Source organism: Ochotona princeps, chromosome 14, assembly GCF_030435755.1.
Source record: "Ochotona princeps isolate mOchPri1 chromosome 14, mOchPri1.hap1, whole genome shotgun sequence".
NCBI lineage: Eukaryota > Metazoa > Chordata > Mammalia > Lagomorpha > Ochotonidae > Ochotona > Ochotona princeps.
This window is the reverse complement of record NC_080845.1, coordinates 57389750-57414123: the sequence shown is the minus strand read 5'-3', so window position 1 is coordinate 57414123 and position 24374 is coordinate 57389750. Positions and strand designations below refer to the sequence as shown.

Below are 24374 nucleotides of genomic sequence, written 5' to 3'. Positions count from 1 at the left end.
CGAGAACTGGAGGCGGCCGCGTGCACGCGCTTGGGGAGAGGGCGGCCGGGCGGCGGTTTCGAGGCCCTGAGGAGTTCTTGGGATCGGTGGGAGGGGCGCGAGTGCGCGGGAAATCGGGCGGGAAGAGGCGGAAGGAGGCTAAGGGGAGCTGTGGCTCTCTCAGTCGCGGGCCCCGGGAGCCGCTGTTGCACGAGAGGGGAAGGCGGGACGCCCAGGTCGGTGCTCGGCCCAGACGGAGGCCCTGGTTCCCACAGCCCCACGTTGGCCGGCTCCCGCCCGGCTGGGTTCGGCGGGGAGCGCACCCCGCTCGTGCCCGCGCTTCGGGCGTCGGCTGTGTAACGGTCCGGGTTGCCCGGCAGGCGTGACTGGGCCCCGGGGTGCTCCACTGACGGATCTCGGGGTTCGCGGCCCCGCGGTCGCTTCGGGCGGGATCCCGGGGTACTCGCGGGCGAGCCTGAGTGCCGTTCAGCTTCTCCCCCTTGTTTTTGGTCTTGAGCCAAGAGAACACTTTCGTTCTTTCCCTTATTATTACTTTTAACAACAACCGTTAACATGATGATTGGTAGTGTCGGCGTTGTAATTATCATTTCAGGAAGTAACTGTTGCGCTGGATGCAAATAGCAGTAAATGTTGTATGATGCAAATGCCAGAAACGTGTTGTGGGCATCGACGTTCTCATTGCTCCATTCGAGAGCCCACCCGTGTCAGGAGACCGTGTCAGAAAAAGACAAAACCCTTCTCCCCCGTTTCTGTTCCCTGAGCCCTCCGTTTACTCTCGTTTTGTGTTGGGTTTCCGATTTCTAAGACCCCTCGTGCCAAGGTTTGCTGACTTGCTTAGGCCCCTAAGGTCACTCCGAATTGGTGTCAGGCCTGAGAAATGGCCACCCTCCCCAGCCTTGCCTGCTTCTTCCCGCAATGGCAAAGTTGTTAACGCGGAAAGATGGTAACGTCTCATGTGTGGGGCGCCAAGTGCAGAATACTTAGGTGATTTTAGCGGATTCATTCTTGCAAGTTAACTCTCTTGAACACTTCGCAAATAGAATATCCCAGCATCCTTTTAAATGACGGTGATTGCTTCCGTCCATCCATGCTCCTTTACTTGCCTGATTGGGAAGAAAACCCGATTGTTTCTAGGCGAAAGATAACTTTATAAAGCAGCAGCGTTTGATTCTTGGGAGGGGAGTTAACGTGAACTACGGTGTGGAGCTTCTAGAAGTTCCCTGCAAGTGATAATGTAGCTGTTTCGTATCACCTCACGGTGAAGTCTGCATACATCTTGTGAAGTTTAACTCGCATTTTTAGCTTGAAGGTACAAAAAGCCCAGATTTTTTATTAAACGTGCAATCGAGTGCATGTAGGGACTAGGGTACTTGGATTAAAGAGATTTCCTGTGCTAGTCTGTCATCAAAAACATTTCACTGATGCTAATATGCACGTAAGAGGGGCTGTAATCAGAACTGCCTTTCAAGTGAATGTTTCAATTTCGGCCATCCTTTTCTGTCGTGGTGGTCAGACGCGAGTGGAATCCACAGCCCTGCGGCCTGTGTAGGAGCATTGGCGCCCAGTTGGCGCTGTTTAACCAGACCCTGTTGGATGCATGCTGTTAAATCAGTCAGCCTTCAGGTGCCATGGGCTACAGCCGGTTGTCCCGTCCAGGCCTTACCCTGTTTGCTTCCTTCCTTGCCTCTTGATGTTTAGATTTGTTTAAATAACAGGGAAGCCTGTCTTTCCTCCATTCTTTCACTATTTAAAAGTAAAAGTTCCCCAGCCATATGAGGATACTTCAGAAAGTTCATAGAAAAATGGAACTAAAAGATAAGTTTATTTTGGTGCAAAAATTTTTTTGCATTTTTTTTTTACAGTATACACTGTTCATGAACATTCAAAGGACTTTTTTGAATATGTGTTCATGCAGATCTTGCCAACTTGATTGACATATTCAGTGGCTCATGTCTAGTTAATTGGCATAAATGATAGTACACTGTAGTGGTCATTTTGGACTCTCACTTAGAACTAGTATCAGCAGTGGACTTTACTTTCAATAGGCTAATATAATTGAGACTGTGCATTGAACTATTATTTCCTACCAAATTTTCCACTATGTACCAAGCCTGTGCTGGCTATATAAAGTTTATTACAGGCTGTGGTGTACATTGTGGTTGTCTTTGTTTTATGGATGAGGGAATTCAGACTGAGCAAAGCCACGGTCTCAAGGTCACATAACAGAATCCTGTTTCGGGCTAGTAAACCAATTCTTTTTCTTATTTTATGTTCTAAAGGCTCGCCAGGCAGCTCACCAGATTATGTGTTTAACTTTTTGCTATCTAATGTGCAGAGTACCTTCTCTAAATTCTGGAACTTCCTTGAAAACTCTGCAGTGGATGAAAACACAGATTGTTGTTTCTCAGGTGAAGAAAATGGAAACATGGAATTAATTTAAATATTTGTTAGTACTGTTAAATCTTAGTTGTTGGTTGAATGCTACATAAAATGTCCTGCAGGATGGTAGTATCATCTCTTTCTAGTAAAAAAAGAAAATGCATTATGAGAGGCTGATTGAAAATTAACCCATAAATCAAATCTGCCTCAGAGTTAGTGGCCAGTGATAGAATTTTCCTGTTTGGTTTAGTTCTTACAAGTCAAGACCTGGAATTGGATTTGTGTGGTCAGCCAAGTTTATCATGCATGAAATGTTAATTGATTTTTATAAATCTTTCATAACTTTAATCTTTTCATAACAACCGGCTGTAGCCCATGGCACCTGAAGGCTGACTGATTTAACAGCATGCATCAAACAGGGTCTGGTTAAACAGCGCCAACTGAGAATTAGGCTGTATGTAACCCTTTAACTGGCCCTTTCCCAAGCACATATGAATGTATTTTCATGTCACTAAATAGTTTGTGGTAATATTTCTTTAAAAGGCCCATAGCTTACCATTTCATGAATACAATGTAATCTGTATGATTCTTTTTTCTAATTTTGAAAGCTTTTTCTGCAGTTCAGTAGCACAGTGATACACATTCTGGTACATACATCTTTGTCCTCGCTTGTTCTCTCTTCCTTAGCACTAGTTTCTGAAAAGCAGATGTAGGTTGTGTTGTAGGAGCACGTCGTAGTGTACGGTTCCCACAGCTCCTTTTTGTGTCTGGCTGCTGTTAAGCAGCGGTGTGCTAGAGGCTGAGGGGCTGTTCTTTGTGCATTAGCGAGTGGGAGGCCGTGCTGCCCTGGTTGACCTTTCCCTTGGAGCGATTGCTACCTGCTGTGGCTATGGTGACGGATGGAAACCTTAGGAATTCTAAAAGACTGCAGATCTTAGATGATAATACCTTTTCCATTTAATTAAGGATTTTAATAAGCTTTATAACCAAATGGGAAAAAAATCATATTACATGATTTCTTTTATTGTCAATCATGATTTGCACTTACAGACTATATCAGTGTTCCGATCCATCGTGCCCTCCATTTTACTCTACTGTTAAGAATTTTGTGTGACATATGTGCATTTAACAACGCCCTCCCAAGAGTTCTTGGCTTTTTGTTAAAAATATTTGAGAACGGTAATAGCTGAATACTTACACAGTATTAAGTGTCTCTCGTATTTGCTTGTGGTTTGCAAATGTCTCAGCTATCTTTTGGGGTTTTAGTCATGGGAGGTTTTTTTTTTTTCTGTTTTGCTTTGTTATGGTGACATTACTATTAAATTATAGAATGTCAGAAGACGTTAAGATTCAAATCCTGGAGGGGTAGAACTTGCAGAGAATTGTTCATTAGAACTGGCACACCTCGATGGATTAGTTTGTGGTTCGCTGAGCAGTGTTTTTTACAATTTGCCCAGCTATCAGCTGAAACGAGATTTTGTCACTTGCCTTGTTAAGTAGCACATATAAGGAAGGATGTGTTTGGAAGAAACAAAAATAAACTTAAAAATCATCTAATCTATTATCCTTAAATTACAGTTTTTAAAAAGATTTGCTAATTATTTAAAAGGCAGAGAGAGGGAGAAGAGATCTTCTGTCCCTCGATTCCTCCCAAGTGTTGCAACAGCCAGACTGGGTAGAGCTGCCGCCAGGAGCCAGAACTCCTTCTGGGACTCTAGTACCTGAACCGTCACCTGCTCCCTCGAAGTGTGGCCATTAGCAGGAAGTTGCATCAGGAGCAGTGGTGGGACTTGAAGCCAGGCACCCCAGCAGGGATGAGGGCATTCCGCGTTGCAGCTACCTGCTATGCCACTGTGCCTGCCCCCACTCGTCAGTTTTTAATACTTATGACACGTAATTATTTTGTATTTTCCACTAAAATGTGGGATTATAGCAAAAGGAAAAGCTGTAAATAGGTATACACTGTTGGGAAGTATAACTTCATGTAGGAGGTGATGTTCTTAGGTTTTCCCCTTTTTTTGGACTTTGTAAATGAATTTATATTGTACTCGGTAAGCTTGTTATTTATACGAGAGCAGTCTGTTACTTTTTATAGAATTTATTTATTTGAAAGGTGGAATTACAAAGGGAGCGATAGAAATGTGGAAGCAAAAGTCTTCCATATGTTCCTGCTAGGTGTGGGTAGGGCTGGAGCTGAGAGTTGAGACTCCATCCGGGTCTCCCACGTGAATGCAGAGCCCTGCGCACTGGGGCCATCCTCTGCTGCTTTCCTGGGTGCACTAACATGCAGCTGGATTGGAAGTGGAGCAGCCAGGACTCCACCTTGTTGCTTGTTTGGGATGAGCCATCCAGCTTCCTGCTTGTGGCCTTAAATAAGATTTTTTAACAAGTGAGTTATTTTGAATAAGGATCTGAATAAAATCCACATACAGGATAGGTCGAAATTTTACCTGAGAGGCACAGAGAAAGAAAGAGTGGAGTGCCTGGCTGCTGATTCACTGCCCAAATATCCATGAACAGTTGGGGTTCAGCTATGGCAAGCTGGGAGCCAGGAGCTTGAATGTAAGTCTTTCACTTGGGTAGCAAAAACCCCAGTTACTTGCTGTCGATATCACTTTCCAGGGTCTGCACTGGTGAGCTGGAGTCAGGAATTGGATGAAGGAATTAAACTCCCTGGGTACTGCGGTACAAGTCATAGGTATCTTTAGCTGCTAGTCCGAACATTCTGCTCTCTAGTCTGTTTATTTTATTTTAAGGTTTATTTATTTGAAAGGCAGAGTTACGAAGAAAAGGAAAGATAGATAATTCATCTACCGGTTTATTCTGCAAGTGGCCACTAAATCATGGGTTGGGCCAGCTGAAGCCAGGAGTTTTATCTGTGTCTCCCATGTAGGTGACAGAGGCCCGAGCACTGGGCTGTTGTGTCTTGGCTTCTCATGCCTTTAGCTGGGAGCTGGATTGGAAGTGGAGCAGGTGAGATTTGAACTGGTGCCTCAATGGGAAGCCATTCTCACAAGCAGCTTGCCAACGAAATCATAATGTTGATTCCAATCTTCATGTTAAATCGTAGTGTGTTTTAGAATGGCTATTTATGTGAGTTTTATATACTGTAAGGACTGGCTGTACTTTTTCATTGTGCTTAAATCAACAGGGTATAGAAAAAAGTTGGGCCCGGCATGGTAGATTAGCAGAGTTTAGGTTCTGGTTTTGGGTCTGAGTTTTTTTCCCTCTTTTAAAGATTACTTATTTATTAGACCCGGCATGGTGACCTAGTGGCTAAGTTCCTAACCTTGAACATGCTGGGATCCCATATGGGTGCCAGTTCTAATCCCAGCTGCTCCACTTCCCATCCAGCTCCCTGCTTGTGGTCTGGGAAAGCAGTCGAGGATGGCCCAAAGCCTTGGGACCTACACCTGCATGGGAGACCCGGAGGAAGCTCCTGGCTTCGGATTGGCTCCGCACTGGCTGTTGCTTTGCCTGGGGAATGAACTATTGGATAGAAGATCTTCCGCTCTGTCTCTCCACCTCTCTATATCTGACTTTCCAATAAAAATTAACAAATCTTAAAGAAAAAAAAGATTTACTTATTCATTTGAAATACAGCAATCAAGAGACAGATTGATTGGCAGGTTTACTTCCCAAATGGCCGCACTGGCTGCACTAGCCTGGGGTAGAGCTGGTTGAAGCCAGGAACCAGGAGCTCCATCTTGGTCCCCACATGGGTGTCGGGGCCCATCCAGGCACTGGGGTGTCGTCGGCTGCGTTCCCGGGGCACTGGGAGCAAACTGGCTCAGTGTGTTGAGCTGATGCTCTGGGGTGGGATTCTGCTTGAGTGCTGGCTTCACTCGTTGTACCACAGTGCCTGTCTCTGGTTGTGGTCCTTAATCCTCATGCCTCAGTGTGTTAATCTGTCATGTGGGTACTAACATTCTTTATCACAAGTTACTATGTTGAGGTTTAGATAATATTAAGTTTTTTTTGAAGTCTGCATTATAAGTAAAAAGTTTTAATTTCTTTTCCACAAACCATTATCTTTCATGCTCTGTTTTTATATCCATTCCTGAGGTGATATAGGAAGGATTAAGATTTCTAAATTTCTATGTGTTCATTGGATTTTTTTCTCCAAACCTGGCCTCTTCAACTCTCAACCTGCTAGTCTTGCTTACTCCTAATAATCTCAACAGCATTAACTCCTGGTGTTTAACAGGTTTAGGTAGAAAATATATGTTATTTGGTTGCATAGAATGATAAATTTGGTACAGGTACTGTATTTAGAGTGATTTATAGTACAGAAGAATCTGCAAGCAACTTAACTGTGATTGCGCATTTGTGCCTGATAAATAATTATACTTCATTTACTGAAGCAGTTATAACTCTGCTGAAGGCACTTTGTTCTGATTGTCATCACATTACCACAGTGCCTTTGAAAATGGTCCTGGGCTTGCCTGTTCGTGGAGGCAGTGGGCACCTTATTGCATCAGTGCAGCTGAGCAGAATACGTCAGGCTTAAGCTTTGAGAAAGAAGAAAATGACAACAGATGCACTGAAACAGCATTTTGGAATTATAGATTACACAAGTATGGCATCATAATAACAGTATTGTAAATAAGTTGCCACTGTGCAGTACCTTCGTGGAATTGTGACTGGCAATTTTAATATTTTAATATTTTATTAATTTCATCTTGGTGTTATTTTGTTTTAGGCTGCTTATGAAGCATATAATTGGATCTGGTTAATTCAGAATGATAGCATCTTGTGACAGGTGAGTTTAACTTGTTTACATTTGTTATTGCTAACATATTTAAACATTTAGGCCATCTTATTTATTATCTCTGATTATAACACTTTTCCAATCATTTTGAGCCTTATATTTTTCTTTTAGTGTTTATCCCTTTTATTAGAGCATAATTTAGTTCTATGGATTTTGACAATGGTATTACGGCTATGCCATTTTGTATACCCACCAACAATATGATGAGAATTCCAGTACTTGTATGGTGAGTTTTTATTTATTGGAAAGAGTTACAGAGAGAGAGAAAGAGAGACAGTGAGGGGGTCTTCAGTCGGCTGGTTTACTTTGTAAATTGCTGCAATGGCGAGGGCTGGGTCAGGCTGAAGCCAGGAGCCAGGAGCTCCTCCCATTCTGCTGAGTGGGGAGGAGGAGCTTGGGTATGGGACTCTCCACTGCTTTCCCACGTGTGTTAACAGGGAGCTGCATCAGAAACGGAGCATCTAGGATTCCAATGGGTGTGCTTAGGAGATGCCGGCGTCACTCACTGTGCCACAGCACCGTCCCCAGTTTTAGTTTTTATTTGAGCTATTCTGAGTGCTGTGTTCTATGTCCCAAATGTCTAATATTATCAAGCATCTTTGCATGTGTAAGACATCTGTATCTTTTTTGGTGAAGCATCTATTCAAATCTTTTGGTCATTTCATGCTTTTAGGTTTATTTTTTAAAAGTCAGAGCATCAGAGGGAGAGAGAGAGAAAGACCTTCTGTTCACTGCTTCACTCTCTGGATGGCTGCAATTGCCAGATCTGGGCCACACAGAAGCTAGGATATCCAGCCTGGTTTCCCACATGGATGGTGGGCCCCAGATAACTGGACCGTCTTCTGCCACTTTCACAGTCACATTAGCAGGATGCCTGATTGGATGTAGAGCAGCTGGGTCTTTGTTTAAAAAAAATATATATTTTTATTGGAGAAGTAGATTTATAGAGGAAAGGAGAGACACACAGGGAAAGGTCTTTGCTCCCCAAATAGCTGAAATGGTCAGAGCTGAACAGATCCAAAGCCAGAAGCCAGGAGATTTTTCTGGGTCTCCCACGTAAGTACAGGGTCCCAAGAACTTGAACCATCCTCTGTTCCTTTCCCAGGCCATAAGCAGGTAACTGGGTCAAAGTGGAGCAGCTGGGATGTGAACTGCTGCCCATGTAGGATGCCAGTACTTAAAATGTGGAGGATTAGCCCATTGAGCCATGGCACCAGCCCTAGCAGCTGGGCTGCCAGCATCACAGGCAGTGGCACTGCACAACAGTGTTGCCCCCAAACATGGATATCTTAGCCACAAGGCTAAACACTTGGCCTCTATTTTGTTTTTTTGATATTGGCCATTCTTACAGATTTGAGGTAATACCTCATTGTGGTTCTAAAATATTTGCTTGAGAAGCAGAGAGAGCACATGCGTGAGCGCTGAAGCGACAGTTATGTGCTGGTTCACTCCCCAAAGTTCTGCAACGGTCAGGGCGGGCCAGGCCAAGAAACTTATTGGTAAACATCAATTGTAAGGACCTTCACCTGCTCATGTCAGAGTGTGCTGCAGTGCTACAGTGGGGCCAGGATGCAGCCTCAGGCACCAAATGCCCACCCCTCAGTGTTTAACTTTTTGAATATATGTGTTTTTTTAAAAAGATAATTATTTTATTTTATTGGAAAGTCAGATACATAGTGGGGAGGAGAGACAGAAAGGAAGATCTTCTGTCTGCTGATTCACTGCTTAAGCGGCTGCAATGTTGGAGCTGAGCCGATTTGAATCCAGAAGCCAGGAGCTCTTTCAGGTCTCCCACACACGTGGGTGCAGGGTCCCAATGCTTTGGGCCGTCCTCACTGCTTTCCCAGGCCACAAGCAGGGAGATGAATGGAAAGTGAGAGTGCTGGAATTAGAACCGGTGCCCATATGGGATCCCGGCATATGCAAGGCGGGGACTTTAGCCACTAGGCTACTATACCGGGCCCAGTCTATGTGTTTTTTGTTTATTTGAAAGACAGAGAGAGAGAGAGAGACTTACCGACTGAGGTCTGTTATCCTTTAATAGCTGGTACTGAAGCCAGGAACTCAGTCTGAGACTCTGATGTGCATGGCAGAGACCCAGGTACTAGGATTATCACTTGCTGCCTCCTAGAATGCAAATTAGCTGTTGCTACTGCCTCTCTTTCTCTCTCTCTCTCTCTTTTTAAAGATTGTTTATTGAAAGGCTGAGTTACATAGGGAGAGGAAAGGTAGAAATATCGATCTCCCAACTGCTGATTCACTCTACAAAAATGGCCAGGACCGGGTCAGGCCAAAGCCAGGATCCTTGAACTCTTCCAGGTCTCCCACGTGCTAAGATTCAAGCACTGAGGCCATCTTCCACTGCTTCTCAGGAGCCCCTAGCAGGGAGCTGATCAGAGCGGAGCAGCTGGGACTTGAGCCAGTGTTGCTGGGATAGAAGGCAGTTCCAGAGAGGGAGAAGCAGAGTGAGAGCTTTTCATCCAGCAGAGCAGCCAGGACTCAAATCATGCATATACCTGGTGTCACAGGCAGTGGTTGAACCTACTGTGCCACATGCCAGCCCTGTTATTTATTTTTATAAATATGTTATAATCATGAGAAAAAAGGCTAAAGATGGATTTTATTTGTTTAGAAGGCAGAGTTACAGAGAAAGAGAGGGATCTTGCATCCTCTGGTTTGTGCTCAAATGGCCAGAATAGCCAGGGCTGAACCTGGGTGAAACCAGGAACCAGAAGCTTCTTTCCCTCTCCCGTGTGGGTGCAATGGCCTAAGGACTTGGGCCATCTTCTGCTGCTTTCTCAGGATCATTAGCAGGGAGCAGCATTGGAAGTAGAGCATTTGGGGTCCAAACCAGCATCTGTATAGGATACCAGCACTGCAGGTTAAATCACTGTACTCCAGAGCTGGCCCCTAATTATTATTTTTAATTGACACATAATATATGTATGTACTTATGAATTTGACACATGAAAACTATTAGTGATCAAATCAGGGTAATTTACATTTTTGTTTTCTCAAACATTTATTTTTTCCATAATACATATGCCTTTGAAGTCATCTTTTCTTAAAAGTAATTTTTTAATTTGAAAGACAGTTCCAGAGAGAGGAGGAAGGAGAGAGAGAGAGAGAGATCTTTTTTTTTTTTTTTTTAATTATTATTTCTGGGCCCGGCGGTGTGGCCTAGTGGCTAAAGTCCTCGCCTTGAATGCCCCGGGATCCCATATGGGCACCGGTTCTAATCCCAGCAGCTCCACTTCCCATCCAGCTCCCTGCTTGTGGCCTGGGAAAGCAGTGGAGGACGGCCCAAGGCTTTGGGACCCTGCACCCACGTGGGAGACCCGGAAGAGGTTCCAGGTTCCCGGCTTCGGATCGGCGCAGCGGCCTGTTGCGGCTCACTTGGGGGGTGAATCATCGGAGGGAAGATCTTCCTCTTTGTCTCTCCTCCTCTGTGTATATCTGGCTGTGATAAAATGAATAAATCTTTAAAAACAAAAAAAAAATAAAATTATTATTTCATTTTATGACACAGTTCCATAGGCTCTGGGATTCCCCCTAACTTCTCCCCAAGCCCACCCCCATATTGATTTTCTCCATATTATTACAGTAGTACAGCTCATAACCAGTCATAATTCCATCATTGCGGGCATGGACCATGCAGAGAGTCCAGCATGTTATTTTCCAGATAAATTTAACAGTTTCATTGGGAGACCATCCTTGATCTGAAACTAGAGCTGGCAGAATATCGTCCCCTCCAATGAAAAGCCACAACACAAATTCAACAACAGGAAGAAACATGGAAATTTACAACATCATGAAGTCAATTGATATGGTACTGAGTGACCAATGTGTTAGAAAATGCAAGTTCTTAACCACATCCTGTAACTACTTCATTGACATCTCAATTTTAGTTTATACATAATCGACTGCTATAAACCTTGAAATGGCTGTCTTGTGTCTTTTTTTTTTCTTTATATTTAGCAGCTTATAGGATTCAAGTGTTATTTTACTGAACTTCACGAATTTTAGGATAGTCCAAACAGACTTATAACTCTAACAAGCCATGTGTTAACTATTGAGGAGCAGAGCAATTTTAGGAGGAGTGTGCAGAGAAATCTTCAATACCTTAGTGAGGAGTAACTGATCTTTGTGTCCTGCCTCGTGAGGTATATGGGAGTCCTAACTGACTTTTCCTTGTCTGTTCTAAGCTTTCCTTATTGGTCTCTGTCTATCTGATCTAATTTTTGGGGCTCCAGAGCGACCCTGATGGTCATTGCGAGTAAGAATGGGGAGCCAAAGTTGGAACTAAGCAAGGACCAATAAGAGAGAGAGAGAGATCTTCCAGCCACTGGCTCACTCCACAAATGGCCACAATGGCCACAACTCCGCTGGTCTGAAGCCAGGAACTAGGAGCTTCCCCTGTTTTTCCCACCTGAGTGTAGGGGCCCCAGGACCTAGACCATCTTCTGTTGCTTTCTCAGGCCATCAGCATGAAGCTCAGAGGTGGAACAGGCAGGACATGAACTGGTGTCTGGAATGCTGGTGCTGCAGGCAGAAGCTTAGCTTGCTACACCATGGCACCGGCTCCCTGTTTTTGTTTTTTTGAGGGAACCTCTGTATTGCTTTCCTTAATGGCTGTACTAGTTTATGTACACCCACCCCCAGTAGTGCACAAGGGTTATCATTTCTCCACATCCTCACCAATATTTGTTAGCTTCTTTCTTCACTGTTTTTTTAAAATATTGACCATTGTAACAGGTGCAAAGTGGTATATCATTATTGCTGTGATTTACATTATTCTTATCATCAGTTATGTTGCGCATCCTTTCGTGTGCTCGTTGGCCATTTGTTTATCTTTGGAGAAATGTCTACTAGTGTTCTTTGCCAGCATTTCAATTGCTTTATTTGCATTTTTGTTACCTTTGTGTTTGAATATATATATTTATGTACTTTGTATATTAGCTCAGTACTCCATATTTAGCTTGCAAGTGTTTTCTCACTGTTAATTGTGTACTTTTTTACTTTTTAAAATTTCATCTATTTTTGCTTTCACCTATACTTTTGGCATCATACCTAAGAAATCATTCCCATGATTATTTTTGCCCATTTTCTTATGGTTTTAGATGTTATCTTCAGCTCTTTAATCCATTTTAATCTTATGTGATTTAAGATGAGGTCCATCTTCATTCTTTTGCATGTGACTATGAACATCTTTATAGCTAAGTAGCTTGGTAGACCCATGTTGTGGCATGGTGACTCAGCCGTCGTCTGGGATGCCAGCATCCCTTGGAGTGATGACTCTAGTTTGGCTTCTCTGGAAGATCTGCATTTCTTCCTCTTTCTGTAATTGCCTTTCAAATGAATACATAAATCTTTAAAAGCTTTTTAAGAATCTGTGTTTTAAATTTGAACAACAGAGTAACAGAGATAAAGAGAAGGGGGCAGATAGAGAACTAGCACCTACTGGCTGATTCCCCTAATGACTGCTCAGCCAGGAGCCTAGAACTCCATCCAGGTCTCCCTTGCATGTAGTGGGAGCCTGGGGACTACAGCCATTGCCTGCTGTCTCCCAGGGTGTGCATTAGCAGAAAGCTGGGTTGGAAGTAGAGGCAGGACTCAAACCTAGGTACTCTGATGCATGCATGCTGGGCATCAGTTTAACTACTGTACCACAATGCCCACCCTCCTGCTTTCAATTCTGTTTTCTGTGAACTTGTTTAATTACCCTGTGTGTATTATGTGTGTTACATGGGCTCAGAGTAGCTCTGTTTCCTCCCTAAACTACAGGCTGCTTTTGAGGGAAACAGTTTGGCAGTTTGGACAAGGGTCTGCTTCCAGTCTTCTGCCCAGTGTGTGGCTTACTAGGCTCTTTAGCTTTTGCAATGTTGACCATATTGTTTTTAATCTGTTTTCTTTTCTTGCAGGCTGCATGACTTTACTGCTCAATTAAAGTTTTCTAGTTTATTCTAGATCTTTCTAGATGTCCTTTATGGATATATAATTAAATAAGAATGCTTATTTTACACAATTTGTATATAGAAATTAGTGTATATATATATATAATGTATGTAGAAATATAGAACCTTGTTCTATATTTTGCCTTTCTTCCTTGCCAATGAAATAAAAAAAAAATTCTGTTTACTAAATTAGGGCGCTTATGTGTAAGAATTGCTTCGTTTAAGAGACATACTTTTGAATTCACCTTACGTAATTTATTTTCTTTACAACACTCAGGGACGTTTCCTATACTGGAATTTTTGCATTATTTTCTGTATGTAATAAAAATATTCTTTTTATCTTCAATACAAAAACCAACCATTCTGTAATCATAATGACCTTAACTGTCCTATCTTTAAATTTTATTTTATTTATTTTTTTAAAGATTTATTTATTTTTATTACAAAGTCAGATATAAGGAGAACTGGAGAGAGAGAGGAAGATCTTCCATCCGATGATTCACTCCTCAGTTAGCGCAACGGCTGGTGCTGTGCCAATTCAAAGCCAGGAGCCAGGAACCTCCTCCAGGTCTCCCACGCGGGTGCAGGGTCCCAAGACTTTGGGCCATCCTCCACTGCTCTCCCAGGCCACAAGCAGCAGGGACCTGGATGGGAAGTGGATCTGCCACGACATGAACCTGTGCCCACATGGGATCCTGGCTCATGCAGGGTGAAGATTCAGCCACTAGGCCATTGTGCTGGGATCATCCATTGATTTTTGGAACCTGTGTGTCTATATCTTTTTTGTTAGACTATATAGATAATTCTAATAGTAATATGCGCTTGCAGTGCATTTGCCATGCACATTGTTAATATATACAAGCAAGGTGGAGGAAAAGTACAGAGGCTGGTAGGAGTTCTTGTTTCTAAGAAATATGAAAGAATATACCATTTACAGCTTCTCTCAGTCATATGCTATGTATTTTTCTTTTTGGGGTGCAACATGAAATAGTTTTGTTGCTACAGCAGTAACTTAAGGTGAGCATTTTCGGGGTTTAAGCTCCCATGACCCCAGATAGGTACATTATTTCCTTGATTGAGACCTTGCAAAAAAGTGTTCACTAATTTTAGGATCATCTAAGACTTTATCTGATATGAGAAGCATTTGACTTAGGATAACAATAGCTATAGTATTTGAGTGATTGCTTTTTTGCCAGGAATTCTAATAGGTACTGTAAGCCAGATAATACTTCACTTACTGAGTTCTTTATGTACAAGGTGCTGCTTTTTTCTATACTAATATAAGAAACATATGGGGAAAATGCTGTTCTCATTTTACACATGATACAAGTAAGGTACCTTAAAGTTGAGTAACTGGTTGATAGCGTTTTTAAGTGAAACCTAATTTGGCAGTGGAGTTGTGAATCTCTATGCTAGCTATGTCCATACTATGTTTAATTTGCAGAATAACCTAGTAAGTATGGGGCTGGTTCAGAAAGTTTGTGGAGGGGCCAGTGCTGGGTGTAGTGGATAAAGCTGCTGCCTGCATCCTATATGGCACTGGTTCAAGTTCTGGCTGCTCCACTTCTGATCCAACTCCCTGCTAATGTGCCTGGGAAAGCTGTGGAGGATGGCCCAAGTATTTGGTCCCCCTGCACCGATTTGGGAAAACCAACAGGAGCTCCTGGCTCCTGACTTCAGCTTTTAAAAAAATGTTTGTAGAAAATCAAATTAAAAGATAAGTTGATTTTGGTACCAAAAAATGTTGGATTTGTATACACAAGGAATCTTGAAAAACTTCACGTGTATTTTGAAAGAACTTCTGCGCTGGGGTTGTGGCACAGAGGGTGAAGCTGCTGCCTGTGATGCTGGCCTACCAGTGTGGATGCTGGTTTGAGTTTTTGCTCTCTGCTAATGACTTGGGAAAAGCAGTGAAGGATGATCCAAGTACTTGGACTCCTGCCACCTACGTGGGAGATGTGGAGGAAGCTCCTGGCCTTGGCCTGGCCCAGCCCTGGCTGTTGTGGCCATTTGCAAGGTGAACTAGTGAATGGAAGTCTTTCTCTCTGTGTAACTTTCAAATAAATACAGTCTTTAAAAAAAGAGAGAGAAGAAAAAACTGCATGGATCTCAAACATTTTTTGTACCAAAATGCAGCAACTTTTAGTTACGTTTGGATACAGATACTGAAACAGACTTAGGTATAACTTTCTCATGGTAACTTGTTTTTATTTCACCCCAACCTGCTTTTATTCTGTATTTGCTGCACTGTACTCTGATTGATAACAAAATCTCAGCTAAACTCTTGCACTCAGAAAAGTGGGCCAGTGGTTCCAAAGCATCACCTTAACACCCTGACTGCTTTTGTCTCCCAGGGCTGTTTGAAGCAGTAGAGAATTCAGGCACTCTCCTGAAGGGCCAGTTCCACATCCTGGCGTCAGAGTCCCTGCTGCTATTTCAGGTGGTAAGTTTTCTTAGGGACATATGAGAAACATTATTAAAATGTGTCTCTTCTTTTTTTGTAGAAAGGATATATTTTTGTGCATGTATGATTTATATTTTTGGGCACATATGACATTTAGTATTTTGCCATACTTCTGATAAGCCAGGAGTAAATATATTTTCCTGTTGAGCAAGTTTTGCCCAAGTTAGTTCAGAGGCTACTTTACTTGCTGTGATTTTTTTCTTAAAGATTTACTTATTTTTATTGGAAAGGGAGGAGGAGAGACTAACAGGAAGATCTTCTGTCTGCTGATTCACTCCCCAAGTGGCTCCAATGGCTAGAACAGAGCTAATCTGAAGCCAGGAGCCAGAAGCTTCAAGCCTCCTCAGGGTCTCCCATGCAGGTGCAGAATCCCAAGGCTTTGGGCTGTCCTTGACTGCTTTCCCAGGCCACAAGCAGGGAGCTGGATGGGAAGCAGAGCTTCTGGGAGTAGAACTGGCACCCATATGGGATCATGGCGTGTGCAAGGCAAGGACCTTAGCCACTAGGCTAGCATGTTGGACCTACTTGCTATGATTTAATCCTCGGATCACATATTTAAGTGCTTAATGGCCTAGACTAGTAGCAGAAGTTTCAATAGAGTTAAATTATAGAATTACAACTGTGGTGAATGTTTACTGAATTTTATTTTTTGAAAGTTTTCTATTCTTTTGTTTTTTGGAAGGTAGAGAGAGAAAATCAGATAAAGATAGATCGTCTGCTAATTCAGTTCCCAAATGTCCATGACAGCAGGTCTAGGCTGGTTGGAAGCCAGGAAGCCAGAACTTACCTGGCTCTCTCCGTGTGTGGAAGGGACCCAGACACTTGGGAGCTGTCACCTGCTTTCCCCCAGGGTATGCAATAGCAGGAAGCTGGATTGAAGATGATGAACTAAACCTCAAATCAGGCATTTGCTTGGCATACAGGTGTCCTAAGTGGTTCTTAGCAGCTGTACCCAATGCCCAGCCCTCACTGAATCCCAAATGATTTGAATCCAGTTATCATGTTAATGTAGTAATTATTATTGTTGAATGTCTTTTTTAAAATATTTATTTATATTTTTATTGGAAAGGCCAGATATACAGAGGAGGAGAGACAGGAAGATCTTCCGTCCAATGGTTCACTCCCCAAGTGAGCGCAACAGCTGGAGCTGAGCCAATCTAGAGCCAGGAGGTCTTCCAGGTCTCCCACACGGGTGCAGGATCCCAAGGCTTTGGGCCATCCTCAACTGCTTTCCCAGGCCAGAAGTAGGGAGCTGGATGGGAAGCAGGGCCACCGGGATTAGAACCGGCGCCCATATGGGATCCTGGTGCGTTGAAGGCGAGGACTTTAACCACTGTGCTATTGCGCCAGACCCATTGAATTTCTTTCTAAAGTCTGACATTTCACTTTAAAAATGTTCATGTAAACCTCACAACAAGTGTAAGATAGATGCTAATCCTGACATGTTGTACTGGATTGGTGAGGGCGGGAAATTTCTGTTAGGTAACATAGCTTGTGATTTGACAAACGGCTTTCAAACATGTATTTGAGATCTTCAACTTTTCTCATTATGGTAACTGTTTTTAGTTATGTAGAAAGTAAAAAGTTTTTAGATACTAAAAAAAATCTAAAGGGTATAGTTACACCTATTTGAAGTTTGTAGAGGATTATAGAAGTGTACTTAAATATACTGAACATTAAATTTGTTTTTTGTTTGTTTTCAGGGATAGCGAAAGCATATTATTTTATTTGAAAGAAATGAGTGTGACTAGTATTGCTCTGAGAGTTGAAACCTGGCTTTTAGCTACCTGGCATGTTAAAGTACCCCTAATGTGGCTGGAAGCTTGTGTTAGCTGGATCCAAGAAGAAAACAATAATGTTAATTTGAGTCAGGCCCAAATAAATAAGCAAGTGTTTGAACAATGGTTGCTTACTGATCTGAGAGATTTGGAGCATCCTCTTTTACCTACTAGTATTTTAGAAGTTCCAAAAGGAGAACTGAATGGATTTTATGCTCTACAGATTAATTCTTTGGTTGATGTAAGCCAACCTGCATATTCCCAGATACAGAAGCTGAGAGGAAAGAATACAACAAATGATCAAGTTACTGCTGAGACGCAAGTAACCCAAAAGCCTTGGGAAGCAAAACCATCACGAATGTTGATGCTCCAGCTAACTGATGGAATTACACAAATCCAGGGAATGGAATATCAGTCTATTCCAGCTCTTCATAGTAATCTTTCTCCAGGTACAAAAATTTTGATTTATGGAAGCACTTCTTTCCGTCTGGGTGTCCTCTTATTGAAAGCAGAAAATGTGAAGGTGTTAGGCGGTGAAGTTGATGCCCTGTTGGAAGAATATGCCCAAGAAGCTGTCCTTGCAAGACTGATTGGGGAACCTGATGCTGCAGTTTCCGTCCTACCGAGTAATTCCAACCAGAACATCCCCAGGGTTACGGATGTTCCGGATCCTGCCTTAGCACCTTCTGATGAGGAGCTCCTGGCGAGTCTTGATGAGAACGAGGAGCTTGCAGGAAATAATGACACCTTGGAAAGAGGTTTCAACATTGGTGGTTCTTCAGATGTGATTCCTGCAAGACACTCAAGTTTTGAATCAAAATCAAAGGAGAAACCACCAAATCAGGCTATGTATTTCACTGATGAGGAATTAGATGACTTTTCACTGGAAGAAGCCTTGCTTTTAGAAGAAACTGTGCAGAAAGAACAGATGGAAACTGAAGAGTTGCAGCCATTGGTGTTAAGCAGAAACACAGATACAAGTATACAGAGGGTTTTGCATAAACCTAATGCTACTAATGATTTTTCTTTGATTTGCAAAGATGGAAGCAATAACTGGAGTGAAAAAAATCTACCTGGACAAATAGCTAATGAAGACAAATCTTTTGGTTGTTCACCTGATGGAGATCAAAATAGTAGTGTTTTTTCTGGACGTTGTATTGTGCCCATAGCTCATGATTTTACAGATACATGTAAGAATTCAGAGAGAGATGATGAAATGAAACAAATCATCAGCAGTTCAGATGGATGTTCTTTGACACATAAGACATTAAACAGGGAGCCAGTTGTCTGTATGCCAAAAAGGAGTGCACACATTTCAAATGAAAATGGTCATCATGGGCAGACTTTTTCTTTAAGATCATCAGAGAATAACACGGATTTTCCTCTCGCCTTGGATTTGTATACTCCACCCTTCATCTATTTGTCTGTTTTAATGACCAGCAAACCAAAAGAAGTTACAACGGTGAAAGTCAAAGCATTTATTGTAACTTTAACTGGAAATCTCTCCAGTTCTGGTGGCATTTGGAGTATAACCGCAAAGGTTTCTGACGGAACTGCATATCTAGATGTAGACTTTGTAGATGAAATACTTACTAGCCTGATAGGGTTTTCAGTACCAGAAATGAAACGGTTAAAAAAGGATCCTCTTCAGTACCAGAAGTTCCTGGAAGGTTTGCAGAAATGCCAGAGAGATCTAATAGATTTGTGCTGTCTCATGACTATTTCATATAATCCCTCGTCATCCAAAGCAATGATACTGGCATTAGAAGATGTTAATATGGAACACCTTGAGACCCTAAAGAAGCGATTGGATAAATAATGTACTAACATAGTATTAGGGATCAATTCAAAACAACAAGGACAATGCTCACTTCAACAGCACATATGCTAAAATCGGAATGATACAGATGACAAAGATACATTAAGAATTTTTTCAATTTTTTGAAGCCTTCTGTTTGTAAAGAGAAATAGCTAATTTTAAAATGTTAAATTATGTTGTACTTTTTTAAAATAAACTTTTATACTAATTGTCAAATGCTGGAATTTAGTGACATACTTTTAGCAATTTTTCAATCTCATTTCATGTAAGTTGATGGTTGATTTGATTATTGTTCACTGATGAGTCATGGTGAAATTATTTATAAATAAGATGTTTTACTTCTGTGCTGAAAACCACAGGTATTTTTTCATAATCTTTTTCTGGGGAAAAAAGTTAAAATCCAGTAGATCAGAATATCAGACTTTCAGATGTGAATTGTTTTGCTTGTTTTTAATTTGGTGATTATAAGTGTTTGGTATGTTTAATTTAAGTCTTGTTTATTAGTTACTATTTCATTGATTATATTGAGTGATTCAAAAAGCCTTATTTTTCAAGGATAATTTAAGTGGTATTTTGAAAACTTCATTATTGAGATTCGGAAAATAGTACACTTATTAGAATAAAATAGGGCATTTATCCATACCTAAGTATTATCTTTCTAGATACCTGCATGAATAAAACTTCTTTAAAGTTTGTTTAAAGTGCTGGCTTTTTAAAGGGAGGTTCTCTGCAATTCTGCTATGCTACGTAATTATATTAAGATAGTTATTTTTACTTTCTCTTAGAATATTTTATGTATGGAATTTTATAAAATTAAAGAAATGCTTAAAAAGTAAGATATTGTGCTTAATCTTTTTTTTTAAAGATTTATTTATGTATTTATTTTTATTACAAAGTCAGATGTACAGAGAGGAGGAGAGACAGAGAGGAAGATCTTCCGTCCGATGATTCACTCCCCAAGTGAGCGCAACGGTCGGTGCTGCGCCGATACGAAGCTGGGAGCCAGGAACCTCTTCCGGGTCTCCCACGCAGGTACAGGGTCTCAAAGCTTTGGGCCGTCCTCGACTGTTCTCCCAGGCCACAAGCAGGGATCTGGATGGGAAGTGGAGCTGCCAGGATTAGAACTGACGCCCATATGGGATCCCGGGGCGCATTCAAGGCGAGGACTTGAGCCAGTAGGCCACGGCGCCGGGCCCCATTGTGCTTAATCTTAATGAAGGTAAAAAAGCAAAATAAAATATTAGGAGAAAAGGATTAACAATTTCCATTTTTGTTAGGAGGATGATGATGGGGCACAAAACACAAAATACAAATATTGCTGATATATGTAATAATGGTGGTCACATATATATTATGCGTATATAGCTCTTTCACAATGAGACATCTAAATGGGGAGGTATTATCTTTCATTATCTTTTTTTCTCAGTGTCCTTGTTCTGTATCTTATCTCTGAGTGGTGCTTGAAAACTGATTTTTTAATTTTTATTGCAAAGTCAGATATACAGAGAGGAGGAGAGACAGAGAGGAAGATTTTCCATCCGATGATTCACTCCACAAGTGAGCTGCAACAGCCAGTGCTGCGCCGATCCAAAGCCCGGAACCAGGAACCTCTTCCGGGTCTCCCACACGGCTACAGGGTCCCAATGCTTTGGGCCGTCCTCGACTGCTTTCCCAGGCCACAAGCAGGGATCTGGATGGGAAGTGGAGCTGCCGGGATTAGAACCGGCGCCCATATGGGATCCCGGGGCACGTTCAAGGTGAGGACTTTAGCCGCTAGGCTACGCTGCTGGGCCCTGTTGCTCGCTTTTAAGCAGGTAGAGTGACCAACCAAGGAAAGTCTGCCTTGCAAGGATAGCCCTGAAATTAGTCTGTTGCAGCAGCCAGCCCTGCTTGTCGCCATTGCCAGCTGCTGCTTTGCGGTATGTTCAGTAGATCTAGGTCTACTCAGCATTTGGGAAATTCTTCGGCTTCCTGTGGTGCCTGCCGCAATTGAGATGAACATCAGAGGAACAACAAATTCAATTTGATCTTTAGGGAACAAAAAATCATGATGGACACAGTGGACAAGGGGGCAGAAAGGAACCTGAAGATAATGTCAGAACAGCTGAAAAGAAGCAAATCGAATCCTAGGGAGAAACAGGTTATTGGGAGCTAAGTCTTAAGAATTTTCTAAAACTTAGGAAAATCATCAAACTATCTGAATCTCAAAAGTTTTATAAGCCTGAAGTGAAATACATTCAGAGAAAGTCTATCTGCCAATGTTGTTACTACTGTTGGAAACAAAAGGTCTGTAGCAGTGAAAGCAAGAAAAATACAATTATTTGACCGAAAATATGACAAGTGACAACCTGGTAGGAAACAGTGGCAATCAAGATAATGGGATGGCAATTCCAAAGTGAATGAAATAACTGCCAACCTAGGGTCTATACAAAGCAAAAACAGTCTTTAAAAATAGGGGTACAATAGAGGATATGAAGGAAATTTTACATGCAGAAAGTGAGAGAGCCTGGAGCAGTAGCCTAGTGGTTAAATCTTCATTTTGTATGAACCGGGATCCCATATGGAGCCCAGTTCATGTCCCGGCTGCTCCACTTCCCATCCAGATCCCTGCTTGTGGCCTGGGAAAGCAGCAGTGGATGACCTAAAGCCTTGGGACCTTGCACTTGAGCTGGACGCTCTTGGTTCCTGGTTTTGGGTTGGCTCAGGTACAGCAGTTGCAGCCACTTGGGCTGCTCAGCAGATAGAAGATCTTTCTCTCTCCTTCTCTTTGTAAATCTGACTTTCCAATAAGAATAATAAATAATTTTTTTTTTAAATGAGAAAACCTCCCTAACTAATGAAAAGAAATTTGTCTTTAGATAGAGGAAAAATGGTACTAGATAGAAACTTGGAGATGCAAAAAAGAATGGTAGCAAAAAAGATAAATATAGGACTAAGTAAACAATGATTTGTTTTAGAAAATCTATAGATTTATTTATTTTTTTAAAAATTTATTTTTATTGCGAAATTAGATATACAGAGAGGAGGAGAAACAGAGCAAGATCTTCCGTCCGATGATTCACACCCTAAGTGACTGCAGTGGCTGGTGCTGCACCGATCAGGAGCCAGGTGCTGTTCCGGGTCTCCCATGAGGGTACAGGGTCCCAAGGTTTTGGGCTGTCCTCGACTGTTTTCCCAGACCACAAGCTGGATGAAAAGTGGAGCTGCCCGGATTAGAACCGGCATCCATATGGGATCCTGGCGCATTCAAGGTGAGGACTTTAGCCAGTAGGCCATTGCGCTGGGCCCTATAGATTTATTTGAAAGAGTGGTAGAGGGAGACACATTTTTTTTCATATTTATTTTGAAGGGCACAATGACAGGGACAGAAAGAGCTTTCATCTGCTAGTTCATTCCCCAAATGGTTGCAAGAGCTTGGTTTGGGTAAAAGCCAGAATTGGATCTCTTCCCTAGAGTCCCACAGAGGTGGCACGGGCCCACAGTAGCCAGGCTGAAGAAGACAGGAGCCAGAACTCTGAGTCTCTTGTGGCTGGTAGGGATTAAAATACTTGCTACCATACAGGTGCATTAGCAGGAAGCTGGAGGTGGTACTCTATATTCCTGGCATTCTAGTATGGATGTGGGTGTGCCAAATGGTGGCTTGACTTGTTTTGTATATTTATATTTAAATATATATTTATATTTAGCAGCTTATAGGATTCAAGTGTGATTTTAATGAACTTCATGAATTTTAGGATAGTCCAAACAGACTTATAACTCTAACAAGCCATGTGTTAACTGTTGAGGAGTAGAACAGGAGGAGTGTGCAGAGAAATCTTCAATACCTTAGTGAGGAGTAACTGATCTTTGTGTCCTGCCTCGTGAGGTATATGGGAGTCCTAACTGACTTTTCCTTGTCTGTTCTAAGCTTTCCTTTATTGGTCTCTGTCTATCTGATCTAATTTTGGGGCTCCAGGGTGACCCTGATGGTCATTGCGAGAAAGAATGGGGAGCCAAAGTTGGAACTAAGTAAGGACCACAGAAAGCTCCCCTCCCGAGTCCCGAAAAAGCTGACTATTCTTCTGTTTCTGAGAACCGCTCAGGGCTCCTGGCTGTTGTTCTGATGTCATCAGACCCTGTTAGGAGGGTTCTGGGCTTCTTCCATCCCATGTGGGAGATCTGATAGGGATTAGTTGACCTCAGAGTTCTCGGCCAATGAGGGCACTCCAATTCCCTGTGATCTCCTTGGCGGTTGGGATATAGTCCTTGGTGCCCATACTGATAGTCATTGGTGGGGATCCAGGAGTCCCCGGGGTTGGCAATGGCCAGGACTGAGTCAGGCTGCAGTTGGAAACAGACTATTCAGGTCTTCCATCTGTGTGGCAAAGACTCAACTATGGGAGCGATGATACACCGTTGCCCAGGCTGTGCATTAGGGAAAAGCTAGAAGCGAGGACAGAGCAGGTATTCCAACCTAAGGACTCCAATATGGGCTGTGGGCATCTCAAATGGCATCTTAACTGCTAGACTAAACACCTGCCCCTAAAAAGTTTTTCAAAGGATACTGTTTTAGGGCCTGGGGTAGTATCCGAGTGGCTAAAGTCCTTTCCTTGCATGTGCTGGGATCCCATATGGGGCTGGTTCTAATCCCAGGGGCCCCACTTCCCATCCTGCTTGAGGCCTGGGAAATCAGTGGAGGATGGCCCAAAGCCTTGGGACCCTGCACCCGCATGGGAGACTCGGAGGAGGCATTAGACTTTTGGCTTCAATCGGTTCAGCTCTGCCCATTCTAGTCACTTGGGGAGTGAATCATCGGACGAAGATCTTTCTCTCTGTTTCTTCTCCTCTTTGTATATCTGACTTTGTAATAAAAATAAGTAAATCTTAAAAAAACAAAACAAAACACTTGAGCAAGATCCTTGGAGCATGCCCCACATCAGGGACCTGGGGTGGGTGGGAGACTGGGTGGGGCTTCTCCCTTAATATCCCTTTACCTCAGATACATGAAGAAAACAATGTGGAAATAATAGTCTTACCCACTTTCCTGTAGCCCTTGAACCTTTTTACTCTAATTAACTATGTAAAGATTGTCAAAAATATAATACAAAAATGGAAAAATAATTGATTTGTTAAAGTAATTGAATATAATTTTGACAAGTATGTAGATAATCAATGGAGAAATAGTCTTCTGTAAATGCTACTGAGGCTGCATCATGCAAAAAGAATGATA

The 24374-nt window shown here is 42.3% G+C and overlaps 1 protein-coding gene across 3 annotated transcripts; it reads left to right on the top strand.

Annotated features, from left to right (window-relative positions):
• Nucleotides 1-6: 6 nt before the first annotated feature.
• Nucleotides 7-19993, top strand: RMI1 (RecQ mediated genome instability 1). 3 transcript variants are annotated; one of them, XM_058672772.1, is made up of 4 exons: nt 7-215; nt 7082-7141; nt 15459-15547; nt 17272-19923. In XM_058672772.1, the coding sequence occupies exon 4, from the start codon at nt 17306-17308 to the stop codon at nt 19163-19165; it is 1860 nt and encodes a 619-aa protein (XP_058528755.1). In that variant the 5' UTR covers nt 7-215; nt 7082-7141; nt 15459-15547; nt 17272-17305; the 3' UTR covers nt 19166-19923. The 3 variants fall into 3 exon arrangements, with proteins under 3 accessions (XP_058528755.1, XP_004581179.2, XP_058528756.1); XM_004581122.3 differs by having other exon boundaries at nt 8-215; nt 15459-15544; nt 17272-19922; XM_058672773.1 differs by lacking the exon at nt 7-215 and adding an exon at nt 2112-2408 and having other exon boundaries at nt 15459-15544; nt 17272-19993.
• Nucleotides 19994-24374: the final 4381 nt, after the last annotated feature.

Bases quoted from the DNA above. Each gene is read 5' to 3' on its own strand.
- RMI1 (XM_058672773.1), top strand. From the start codon at position 17,306: ATGAGTGTGACTAGTATTGCTCTGAGAGTTGAAACCTGGCTTTTAGCT.